The 12,817-nt window shown below is 39.0% G+C and overlaps 1 protein-coding gene across 9 annotated transcripts in view; it reads left to right on the top strand.

The window, feature by feature from the left end:
- Positions 1 to 7,320, top strand: part of Ano4 (anoctamin 4) — a 310,833-nt gene extending 303,513 nt beyond the window's left edge. For 6 of the 9 annotated variants that reach the window (XM_071609597.1, XM_027928930.2, XM_071609600.1 and 3 more), the window contains 3 exons: positions 2,138 to 2,243; positions 4,293 to 4,488; positions 6,600 to 7,320. In XM_071609597.1, the coding sequence (XP_071465698.1) occupies positions 2,138 to 2,243; positions 4,293 to 4,484 (298 nt within the window). In that variant the 3' untranslated portion in view covers positions 4,485 to 4,488; positions 6,600 to 7,320. Of the gene's footprint in view, positions 1 to 2,137; positions 2,244 to 2,600; positions 4,489 to 6,599 lie in introns of those variants that run through there. The other 3 variants (XM_071609599.1, XM_071609601.1, XM_071609598.1) reach the window with 3 other exon arrangements.
- Positions 7,321 to 12,817: the final 5,497 nt, after the last annotated feature.

The raw sequence follows: 12,817 nt of genomic DNA, 5'->3' as shown, positions 1-12,817 counted from the left end.
TTGGGTGGGGGTCCCAGGAGGTTCACTTTTCACTCTTTCTGATACATATCTACTCTCATTTTCACAGTTTGAAAATGGGAATGAAGTAACTATACCTGGTGCTAGAAAAATGTTGTTTACAAGCCAGTCATCCATTTCTTAAGAAATAGAGGCAGCTTTAAGAAATGCATCAACTTAAGCTAAAAGGGAATAGTCTGCCTTTCTATATGTAAAAATGAAGCCAAGAACTGAAAAGTCGTTTTCTGAAAACATTTCTGAGTCCCTTCGAAAAATTTCTTCCAAACATTAATGCCACTGGACTACCTAATGTCTTTGAAGATTAAAAGAGTATGACTTTGATTTTATGAGCTTTGAAACTCGTCTTCATGGCTGTTTCTACAGCGGCAGAAGGAAGTGTTTTTTTTGTACAAGTGCCAGGGAACAGGAAACCAGTCATTTTGCAAATACATAGCACCACATCAAAAGAAGAGAAACAGGGCTGGAGGTGCAGCTTAGTGGTAGAGTGCAAGAGCTTAGCATGCAGGAGGCCCTGGGTTAAGTTCCCAGTGCAACAAACAAAATAAAAGGCCCAGATGGCATTTGCCCATGGCCTTTTTCCAAACTTCTGCCTAATGGAAAAGATCAGTAGAGTCAGAGGTAAGCTTAGGTTGAAGCAGGAACTAAAAGCATTTGCAATAATACTCTGCAAAAGCATATAATAAAAGAATTGTAGAGTTATGTGTGAGACAGACTCCAATTTTATATATAAGGAAAACTGATGTATCAAAAAGAATTCTCAGCCATAGTAAGCACTATTGTATAAAAGCTTAAGTTGTCAATCGAGACAACTCTAGAAACAGTTTAAGATCCTTTCTTTTATGTACTTTTGTCTAATAGTCAGACATATGTATGATAAATGCATATTGCTACTTTACTTCTAGAATATTTACTTGGGCTGTATCTGAAATGCAGATAACTAAAGCAAAGGAATTAACATTTGTTTTCTATACTGCAGAAAACACAATTCCTTCTTAATTTCTTCATCACAAGTATCACTCTAATGACAAATAATCATGATACATATTGCTATGTATCCATCCATAGACACTAATACTAATTAAGATGGTAATTGTGATGATGATAATTGTGACAGCTCATAATTTTTTTTCTCCTTGATATGTTTCAAAGATACTCTTCAGAGTACATTATTCTGTATCCTCATATGGAAATCAGCGTTGACTTTGAAGTTAGAGACTGTCTCACATGAGAACCCAAATAATCATAATTTTTTATTGAGATAGGAATTTTGGTATATCTACATAGCAAAACTGTCATACAACCAATAATTCCAAATCATTCTAAATTTCTAGAGATAATGTAAAGAATACTGGGTTCAAAATGCATGGAAACTTTATGACATCGACAAGTCACTTTTCAGTTTTCCCATCTATGATAGCCACGATAATGGTGAAGATAAAATAGAGACATGAATTGAAGTTCCTAGAATAGTGCCTGAACCCAAATAGGTGCTCAACAAACATCTGTGTAATTTAATGCTGATTCAAAAGCTACTGGAGGATATTTTAGAAAAGACTCTAGTAGCAAGTGGAAGAATCCAGTGTAAACTGACTTAAGCACAAAGTGATTTATTGTTTCAGAAAAATCAGAAAGTAGAGAGGGGATATGGGCTTTAGTAACAACTGGATCTCAAAACATGAGTGAGGTCAGTAGGACCCTACCTCACTGCTGGTTCCACTTTGTTTTAGTTACTCAATTCTCAAACAGGCTCTCTCTCCCCACACAACTTACGATGGCCACCAGCAATTCCAGGCTTTTACCTCTGGTGGATTTAATGATAATCCACATGGTTCTAACAGATGTACTGATGATGAGTCTTACTGATGAAGTCTGGCTCATCTTTGAGTTGAGAGCGGGAGGGGCAAGCCCTGTCCAATCCCATGGATGATTCCCCAGAGGAGAAGAGATATTATTTTACCAGAAGAAGAAATGCTGGACAAGCAAAGCAATAGATAATCTAGTATAGAGAAGCTTTTCACACTTTGCTCCAGTGAATGAGGACTATATAGTGGGGCTGGGAGAGATTTGATGGTCAGAAAAATCATACTTTGGAATGTAACTTTCTCTTGTGCATTTATAGATACAGAGACTACCGGGACCCTCCTCATTCACTTGTGCCCTATGGCTACACACTGCAGTTCTGGCACGTTCTAGCAGCCCGATTGGCTTTTATCATTGTGTTTGAGGTAAGTTTTCTCAACCATTTCCATTGTTTTCTTTAACCTAATGAAGTCACTAGTAGCCATCCAAAAGGCTAAGTGATGAGTATTTGCAATGTGACTATCTACTTCCAAAAGTAGCATCATCATATTATGTTGTGTTTTTTATCTTTTCTTTTTCTTTAATTGAAATGTTTGATTTTTCCAAGAAATATTTGCAAATCCGTTACTGATTGATTGTTAATGGAAAAGTCAGAAATCATTGGTTCTGAATTTAATATTTCAGGACCGTGATTCTTAAACTTTAGGAAAAATACAATGTTTCCCACTGCTATTTATAGAGATGCTGGTACTTCATGACTAAGATTTTTTTTTTTTCACTAGCCCTCCACGATGATTCTGTTGCAGGAATTCAAGGAACATAGTTTGGAAGCATTGAAATGAATGAATATTACAAGTGGTACCTCTGATTGTATGTCATCATGGAATTATTTATACTCGAACACATAAATAAGTACTCATTACCTAAGATTTAAAATAGACTTATAAAGTATAATCTTCTAGCAATTTCTTGTATTATGTGTCAATAAAAATATATCATCTATTTCCTTTCAGTCTTTTAGAATATTGCTATTAAAATAGTTGGCATTCCTGCAACTTTAGTCATAAATGTAAAATTTCTTCATACTCTTGGAGACTATTCCATCATGGTTATTTTCTCCACTCCACAGAACCAAGAAAAGATAATATTAAGCAGCTTTTTCCTGAAAATTAGCTTCTCGATGGGTCAGTTCCTTTTTGAAGATTTTGTTTTTTGTTTTGGGTACTGGTGATTAAACCCAGAGCCTCTTTACTACTAAGCCACATCCTCAGCCCTTATTAAAAAATGTTTTTTGAGACAGGGTTTCCCTGAGTTGCTTAGAGCCTTGTTAAGTCGCTGAGGCTAGCCTCAAACTTGTGATCCTTCTGCCTCAGCCTCCAAAGTTGCTGGGATTACAGGTATGTGCCACCATACCCAACTTGAAGAAGATATTTTAACCTAACAGTCTTACAGTTTTTCAGACAAAATAAAGAGGGGACTTCACTCGGTTAGTATTCAACTTTTCAAGAAGAACTTTTCCTTTCCTCTCAACATGTCATTGTTAATTATTTCAAAATACTAGCAGACTGGGGTTATAGCTCAGTGGTGGAGCACTTTGCCTAGTACATGTGAGGTTCCATCCTCAGCATCATATAAAAATAAATCAATAAAGGTATTGTGTCCATCTACAACTAAAAAATATTGAAAAAATAAATAAAAATACCGGAGACACACAGAAAAGTTTCTTAATTGGCAGAATTGTATGTAATCTATGTGTCAAGTTTATCAAGTTTCAAATAAAATGAAGAATCGTTAGCACAACCATTGAACACGATTTTTGTCGTTAATAAATGCTTGAGAACTCTAAAGGCCTTTACATTGTCATCTGGTACTTTATTGGTCTCCAGGATATAGATGAACAGAAGTCACCATGATTCTAAAGTTACACCTATTTGTATTTCAGATAAAGAATTTGGGGCAGTTTTACCAAAAACTGAAAGGAGCATTTCCCTGGATCTACTGATAATTCTTACGACCAAGTTTCATGAAAAATGTGGCCATCTACAAAGCATTTTTAAATGTCTTCTTATAATTTTCACTGTACCACATATTCTATAGATGAGTGAATGGAGGCTCAGAGCAGTTAAATGACTTATCAGATAGACAGATGCTGTGAGATAGTGAGAGCTGCCAAGCCAGGACCCACTCTTAGGTTTCCTGATTCCAGGGTGTAGGATCTTCTGGGTCTCCTTTGAACTCTCCAGGGGTGCCTTCCACACCTTCTCCCCTGACTGCTCTCCCTCTTCCCTGGGTAGAGCGCTCAGACCCTGTTCAGCTCTCACCCATCAGTTATCTTATCTCCGCTGCCTCCCCAGCCCCATCCCACTTCCCACACACCCCACAGGCTTCTGCTTGAGCCAATCCCTGGAGCTCCTTCCAGAGAGGGATGGACCACACACCTGACTCTGTTGTGTTCTCCTCTGTTGTGTTTCTAGCACCTCGTGTTCTGTATAAAGCACCTCATTTCCTATCTGATCCCAGACCTCCCCAAAGATCTGAGGGATCGCATGAGGAGAGAGAAGTACCTGATCCAGGAGATGATGTACGAGGCGGAACTGGAGCGCCTCCAGAAGGAACGAAAGGAGAGGAAGAAAAATGGAAAAGCACATCACAACGAGTGGCCGTGACCAGGTAGGGCAGAGGTGTGCCCCTGGCTAGGAGCCTGGGGATGGGAGGGGCTGCTTTAAACGCTGAAACAAAGCTCACCATTGTTCCAGTAACAGGGATTAAAATAAGCTCCTTAGAAGCTTCCAAAACCAGTTTGTTCCCTTAATCTTTGCAACTTGATCTTCCCCTGCTTCTCACCTCCTGGTTGCTCTTCTCACCTCCCTGCAGACTCTGGCCTGACAGTCAGGGCCTTTACGAGCTGGCCCAGGTGTTCCCTGAGTTAGCCTTCCTCTCCCTCTACTCCAGCCAGGAGGTTCTCTTTAGCATCCAGGGCAACACACCCCGTTTTCTGGTTGAAGTCAGCCTTTCATCTCACCCAGCATGACCTTGCCTCCACCACCCATGCAGTGCTTCCTGATCCACGGCACCCATACCCTCCAAGAAGGCTTCCCCAGACTGTCAGCCCACTGACATTCCTCCTAAACTTCTCTGCTTATTGCCATAAGTACTACATGTATTGAAATACACTGATTTGTATTGTTAATTTATGGACTTCGAATAGTTCTCAACCTCCTTCCACACAATTTTAAGTAATCGAAATCTCTATGGAATATAATCCTTATTCTTCCAACTAGCTAATGTAATATTAGACACAGGGCACCTAATAAATGCACTTCGATTAATGAAGGTAGGATGGATTAAGGTGAATACATTGTGAGAAAACTCCATAATGTTCTCACACATCCTACCAAAAGGTTCTGAAACTTCCTCCCTGACCAATCAGTTATTAGTTGTGTAACCTTGGATAAGTCAATTTCTCTAGACCTCAGTGTCCTCAGTGATGAGATATTTACAGCAGCTCTCTGTTCTGATACTCCATGAGCCTAATATTATTATAGGATTTCTTTTGTCTTCCTTGCCTTTCCATTCTCTCTCCTTCGTGTGATTGAAAACTGATTTTGAAGGCATTTTCCAACTTTGGCCTCCAAAGGAAAAACAACATACATAGGGGAACATTATGTTCTTTACTTTCCCTGTAGGCTAAGATGTAGGAGATAACCTGCTCAGGCATTTGTTGTTAAGTTAATAAATGTGTATCAACCCAGTTCCATGTTAATTGTCCAAAAGGTTATTATGAGTTGAATATGAGGATGGACTTGGAGAAAATAGCCTAGACCCAAGCCCACGGGAATAAAAGTGGTACATAGATATTGAATACTCAAGTCCAAACTACACTCGGCTACACTAAAGGCAAGAAAGGTTTTGCTAGTCCATAATTTACCATGTCTGCTATATGGCTATGTGACTTTGGGAAGATTGTTAACATCTCTGAGCCTGCCTATTGAGCAGAATTAATATGCAGCTCAAATAGGCAATGTATATAAGAAATTTGCTAAGCAATAAAGTCTATAGAATACCAGCCAGGATTTGTATTGTTGTTAAGCATCATGTTGTGGTCTGCCAGAGTCTATGTCTGGCTTTTCCTTTCTCTTTTTGTGTGATTTTGCACAGAGCATTCATGTGGATTCAGCTTCTACATTTTCAAAAGTTAAGAAGTTGGACTAGACAATACTTTAGGAGACATTCTTGCTTTAACCTTCTGGGATTCTGTGATGTGCTCCAAGCCTTTGGCCGTCTACTCATTCTGATCACCTCTTTTCTTGATCTGGTCATTTTTTTTGGAGGAGAAAGGTCAACTGTATGCGGATGGCTTTGGGTCTGGTGGGAGACAAACATTACCAAAGAGAATTGCTCCTGAGAGCTCCAGTGGCCAGAGACCAAGGTGTAATTGAGTGGCATTATCCACACCTTGATGCTATGCTGGCTGGCAATCAATCACTGCAGTTCCTTCTGGCCTCACTCCTACCAGCTGCTTTCCTCCCACAGGGACCATTGTTCATTTTTTTCTTGAAAGCATCGTGCCTGTCACCATTCCCAAGACAGTTGCCATGTTGCTTCACTTGTGTTCTCTGACTCAGTCTGCTCCTCTGTAAAGCAGGCATCATAATGTTGATGCCATACCTGACTCAGTTTGGGGTTACAAATTCCTTGAATGCCTCCTCAGGACAAAGCATTGCACATCCTGGGAAGCCATGGGGTACAGCAGATCTTGATGCCTTCTTTTCCCTTTCCAGGTTATACTTCATTTCCAGGCCAAGGACCTGAATTTTGTTTACTTCTCCCAGCTGTGCAAAAGCACATTCAAGTGAATGACTAAAAATGCAACCGCAGCGCATGTTGCAGACACCGGCAGCCGCAGGGAGGCTGGGCGCCCAGTGAGGATGGGTGGTGGAGTCCCGCTGCTGTGAGATCACGTTGCAGTCCAGCACACAATTGCTATCTATCCATAGACCATTCTCGACCAAGCAAGCATGCACGTCACGGGCAGTTACATTCTCAAGTTTTTAAAACCAAGGGGAACTTGTATACTGGGCCTGTTTTTCAGCCTGTTTGCTACCTTTTTTGCATTCGATTCCATGTGAATTTTACAGACACTGGGCTAAAAAGGGTATTCGGACACCTGGACACACATTCCTAGGATATCATCATGTGGTCCTAATTCCCTGTCACCAAATGACACAGACAAGACCCTGTTTACAACTTTTTTTTCTTTCTTTCTTTCTTTTTTTTTTATTTCAGATCTTTCTGAGGAGATTATTATATATGACATATCTATAGCTATGTGTATGGCCATAGATGTATTTCTGTGTGTACATATGTATAGTCATATATTCCTACATATGTACATACAAATACAGAGATATATAAAGTACATAGAAATTCCTTACTTGTAAATAGCCAAAACGTACTGACATGAATGATGAATTTTCACATTTAAATAGTCATCAACATGAAGCCATGTTTAATGCTTGTATAATGTGATGCAATAAAATTTAAAATAAATTTATGCACATGGAATATTTTCAGCTGGCTGTCCTGAAATTCTGTTGTATTTTCTTCTCATAGACTAAGAGGCATCATAGCAGAGTACGACCTTCAATGTGAGGTCTATCAAACCCGCATCGCGCCTGAGAAATTACTTCACCCTCCAGAGAAGCTATATTATTTTCTTCGTCACCTTTTCCATCTATCTTCTTGGGATATCAAACAGATTAATTAGAAATCACTATGAAGAGCTTGAAAACGCAGTTTGTGGATATTGGAATATAATAATTGATAGTTACTTTTATGACCCTGCCTACTAGCACGTTCTAACTTATTCTAGGAAGGAGCTGCCTATTTGGGGAGGAGGAAATATGTTGTAATTACTGTCTTCTTCAGGAACTACAGAATCTGTCTTGTTAAAGTGTTCAAAATTTATTTTTATTTTATATTTTTGAGCTATACAACATGATATTTTGATATATATACACATAGTGAAATGATTATTACAGTCAAACAAATTTGCAGTTCCATCACATTAATATATGTATGTTGCTTTAACAAAATAACTGAAACTGGGTACTTTATAAAGAAAAGAAATTTATTTAGCTCATAGTTTTGGGGCTGAAAATTCAAGATTGGGTATTTTTTTTGTCCTCTAGTGAAGGAAACCCAGGTTGCAACCTGACATGGCAGAGAAACAAAAAGGGAAACAGCCATGTACAGAAGAAGGTGAGATCTTATGCTGACACAGGAAACCAGAGAGATTCAGGAGTCAGGCTTGCTCTTTTGATTATGACCCACTATTACAAGAACTAACTGGGATCCCATGAGAACTACATTGATCTTTCCAGTGACCCACCTCTCACCAGACCCCACTTCCTAAGGGTCCCACCCGCCTCAACACTGATAACTGGGAACAAGCTATCAGCACATGAAACTTTGAGGGACACACAGTCAAACCAGAGCAACTACCTTCCTTAGTTACTTCTGTGTGTGTGACCTTAACTACACACCAGTTGGGAAAGATGAGAGTGCCCCCATTACAATGTCCACTAACACTGTCCCACCTTAACTGTGGATTCACCTGAGCTGATTCCCAAGGATCCCATCCCTTGAAATGGGAATCATTGGCCAGCGTGGCTTTGGGTAGGCTTGAAGTTCAACCGTTTCTTACTTTCATCTCTCTGCACTCCCTCTGACCTGATGTTCCAGAGAGTGAAATACTAGACAGGGAAGGGCCCAAATGAAGGACATGTACTTTATGGACACTGAAAGACAAGAGGTTATTAACAGGGTTTTATGTTCAGTCATTGGGTAAAATATTTCTTCCTCAACCCTGAGGAGAGCAATTTCCAAAGAAATACAAAGAGAAGCTCCAAAAAGACAACTTGTATTCCTGACTCAGTACTGCAACTTTTGACTACAGTGTCTAAAACCCCACCCCATGTCCATGGCCATGGGGAGAGGGGTCCTTGGATTTGATACATCCACATCTGCTCTCCTGCTCCCCAGTGCAATGGAGGAATTATGAGCACCTCCTCGTGTTTTGTGGGCAATAAACTTTCAGAAGTAGGTATAGGACCATTCAAGGCATTAGTCGGGAAAAATAGGTGAATGTTTATTAAGTATTACCTTTTACCTGGTCTGACCATAAACCGAATGTTAGGCAACTCTATGGCAAGAAATATCTTGTGCCTGTGGAATTCCACCTTTGTTATTCAAAGTGTCTCTGGCAATCAATTCCTGATATGATATGTATCTAGCATACAATTCTTTTCTTTCCTTCTTTTATCCTTTCCTCCCACCTTTCCTTCATTTCTTTTCTTTCTTCATTTCTTCCCATTATCCCACTGAGTGCACTTATCCCCCTTTCCTGTTTGTGGTACAAGGAACATGTAACAAATACCTTTAAATGCTGTTAGGTGTTGGGGGTGACAAAGACAAAGTAGGTTAGAGAGGTTATAATCTCTGAGAAACTTCATAAGAAATAAAATGTTTGTAGACATATTTATGAGGCATGAATTTCAGTACACATACACGGAGTGCACTGATCAAATCACAGTAACTAATGTTTCCATCTCCTCATCATTATTCTGTGTTTGGAGTCTTCAAGCTCTTCTAATTATTTATAAAATATATAATACATTATTGTGAATTATCACACTGTAACTCAGATATGTATAACTATTACATGTTAATCAAAAATTTTCTTTAAATGTTGGAGATGGAAATATAAACTACCCTGATTTGATGATTGCATACTCCACATATATCAAATTATCACACTGTACTCCATAAATATGTACAAATTTATTTCTAAAATAAAAAAATCTTTATTGGATGAATGCATGCAAAAATAAACAATATAGCCAGCGAAATATTTCTGATTAACTTTTTTCTCTATCTTGATGGTGGAACATTTTAAAAATAAGGCATAAATGAGTATATACCATAGTTTGAGAAGGTGTTGAATGAATCTTAAGAGTCTTCCTAAGAATATAAGAAATATCCTAATTCAGTTTTATGATTTTCATTAAATTAGCTCTTTGCATTCTTCCAAAAAAGTAGTGATTCTGGAAATAAAGTTATAAAAGTAGTTAGCAAGGAGAGTTAAATCTTTGTGTCAAAATTTTATGTTAGCTGATATTTCTAATGGAAACTTCCTAGAGAGGTACCATATACTTTCTAGTTTTCTGAAACAAAGGAAATATAATTATTCATGCTTTGATGATTAAATGTCATCACCATAAAATTCCAATTTTTCAGTAAGTATGTTAAGTCCTGTCCACAGGGCTCTTCCTCCCCAAAAGGAGACTTCCTATCGCACCCTCTGGCCCACTCACCACTTTTCCCTGTGCACCATTCCTAGTGCATGCATGCCTAATCTTACATCCACAGGGAGCTTGGAAGTGATGGAGGTCCAGAAACCCACCTTCACCTTCCCCACTGCCTAAAAGAATGTAATGCAGTCAAGTTTTCAGTGCTTCTTAAAATAAATGAATCTAAATGGAAGACACACTTTTGCTTATAGCATAAAATCAATTTAAACTCACTTTCCTATAAATATCTATCTCAAAATGAAAGAACCAAGTGTAAGGACTCAACTTCATACAATCTTTTGCCCTAGTGAAGGAGTTAAAAGTGACTGTGATCACATCATATGTGTTGGTTATGATCTTTCCAGTCAGGATTTAGACACCAATTGAATAATATTTTCAACCAAAAATTAAGGAAGTTTTGCTAACAATGTTTTAATTGCACGAGTGGCTTCAATTTAGATCCCATTAACCTCCTGGTTGGGAGGAGAACTACTTAAAGCAGTTTTGGGTGGGATTCTATGCATAGCTGTACTCTGCATGCACAGACATTAGCTCTTGAGGAGGGAATCTTCAGCTTTTATTAATTCAGACTTCACTAATTAAGAAGTTGTGGTCATTTTGATGAGTTGAGGTTCAATATGCAAAATATTGCTAAAAAGAAGAAGAAATATCCTAACCATTTTTATGAAATCATTTATATCTAGTTTATTTTCTAATTGTAAATTAAGTTTGTTTTTCTTACTAATTATTATTATCTTCTAGCCCCGTCGTTCTCAAACACCAGCATGCATTAGAATCACCTGAGCCCCAACATCAGTTTTTCTAATTCAGGGTGTCTCTAGTGGGTCTGGGAGTTTTGAATTCTAGCATGTACCCAAGTGGCGTTGGTTCTGTTGGATGGGGAACACACTGTTAACCATTTATTCGACTAATGTTTTATGATCAGAAACTAAATTACTTTAATGTGTTCTATAATTCAAGCTAAACTTAATCTGTTATATTTATGTAATATTTAGAGACTATTACTGGCAGAAAGGTAGGTGAGCAGGAATTCCCAAGTATGATTTTAGTTACAGTAGCAACTATCAACTGATCATATCATTCAATACAAAGTGCTGTGACTAGGTTTCCTAGCCAGTTTTTTCTAGCCATTCTTCAATGGCTTCTTATTCCCATAACCTCTAAAATCTTTAACATGATACTCCACAGTCTGGTCACTGCCCAGGTTACTGTTCACCTATTAGGACTCTTTTATAAATACTCTTGTCATGCACCTCTCTGCCTTCCAGGCTTTCAAACATGTCATCACCTCCACCTAAACTACTCCTTCCTTCCCTCTGCTTAGCTAATGTCTATTCATCTTTCAGATCTCAGCTTCTATCTCTGGTGGTCAGGACGGTGTTCTGTGAATGGGTCAGGTTCTTTATGGTACATTGCTATCACTCATTTTTCAATGCTTATCTCGTGTGGTACACATGCTGCAACACTCTAGTTGTGATACTCATCACACGTTACTGTAATTACTCAGTTTTTGCCTATCTATCTTCTTATTAGATTTTAAACCCTGATGGTAGAAACTGGGTCTCTTGTTTATTACAATATTACTGATACTATTGGTTATGGATGGTTGGGGGACACAGATAACTGCTTAGGAACAGGTTTTCCTAATAACACATCTCAATATTATATACATCTAGCCAGAACTAGCACTGAAACCCCAGGTGTCCCTATGGAAGCAGGTTCTTTATATCACTAAGCCTTATCACATGGCCAAAAGCATGCATTTGGGTTCACAGTGAGTACCCTCTGTGGTATCAGCACTATTCCAGCTACTGGAGAAACTATTAAACAGAACTTGCAAAAATCTTGCCCTACTTATTGCTTTTGTTTTACTGGAGGACAATATGTAATAAATGATAATTATTCAATAACAACAGCAACGGCTATAGCTTCAATCTGGAAAAACCCACCTATTAAAGATTTGGTCTTCAGCTTGGTGCTCTTGGAAGGTGGTGGAGCTGTTAAGAGGTGGGGCCACTTGATAAATGGGAAGGCCAAACAAGATGGCAGCTAAGATCCTCTGGTGATGGTCCCCCCATGGGAACACAAAGTTGACCAGCTACTGACATACCAAGTTACCTTCACAAGAGCTAAGGGAGACAGATGTGTAAAACCCTGGAAAAATTACAATGAAGATATTTACCATCAAGTTCAGAGAGTGATAGAAGTCTGAGGTTTTCAGGGATTCAACAAGATGGCCAAATAGAGGTAGCCAGCACTCAACTGCTCGTCCTCCAAGAAGAAAGCAACAGGTGTGTGTAGTTGCTTATTAAGGTGAGTGACCTTGGGAGAATGTTGGAATTCAACGGCAGAAAAGTGGAAACCTTGTAAAGCCCAGACGTATATCCCAGTACCTGCTGCCCCACCCTGGCTCCACAGAGGGCAGCGGGGAAGTCTCCACACTGCAGAGGTAACAGTGAGAGTCCCAGAAAACTCTATCAGACAGACACCGGCAGAAATCTTCATGGCCTTGCAGGCTCACAGCCTAAAGAGATGAGACCTGAAATCTACACAGTGTTCTGGCTTCAGGAAAGAAATGCATCTTCCAGAAAACCCCCAGGGTGCTGTAGCCTGGAAACACCTTCAGA

The sequence above is a fragment of the Marmota flaviventris genome, chromosome 3 (assembly GCF_047511675.1).
Source record: "Marmota flaviventris isolate mMarFla1 chromosome 3, mMarFla1.hap1, whole genome shotgun sequence".
Lineage (NCBI taxonomy): Eukaryota > Metazoa > Chordata > Mammalia > Rodentia > Sciuridae > Marmota > Marmota flaviventris.
This window is presented reverse-complemented; position numbering and strand designations above follow the sequence as displayed.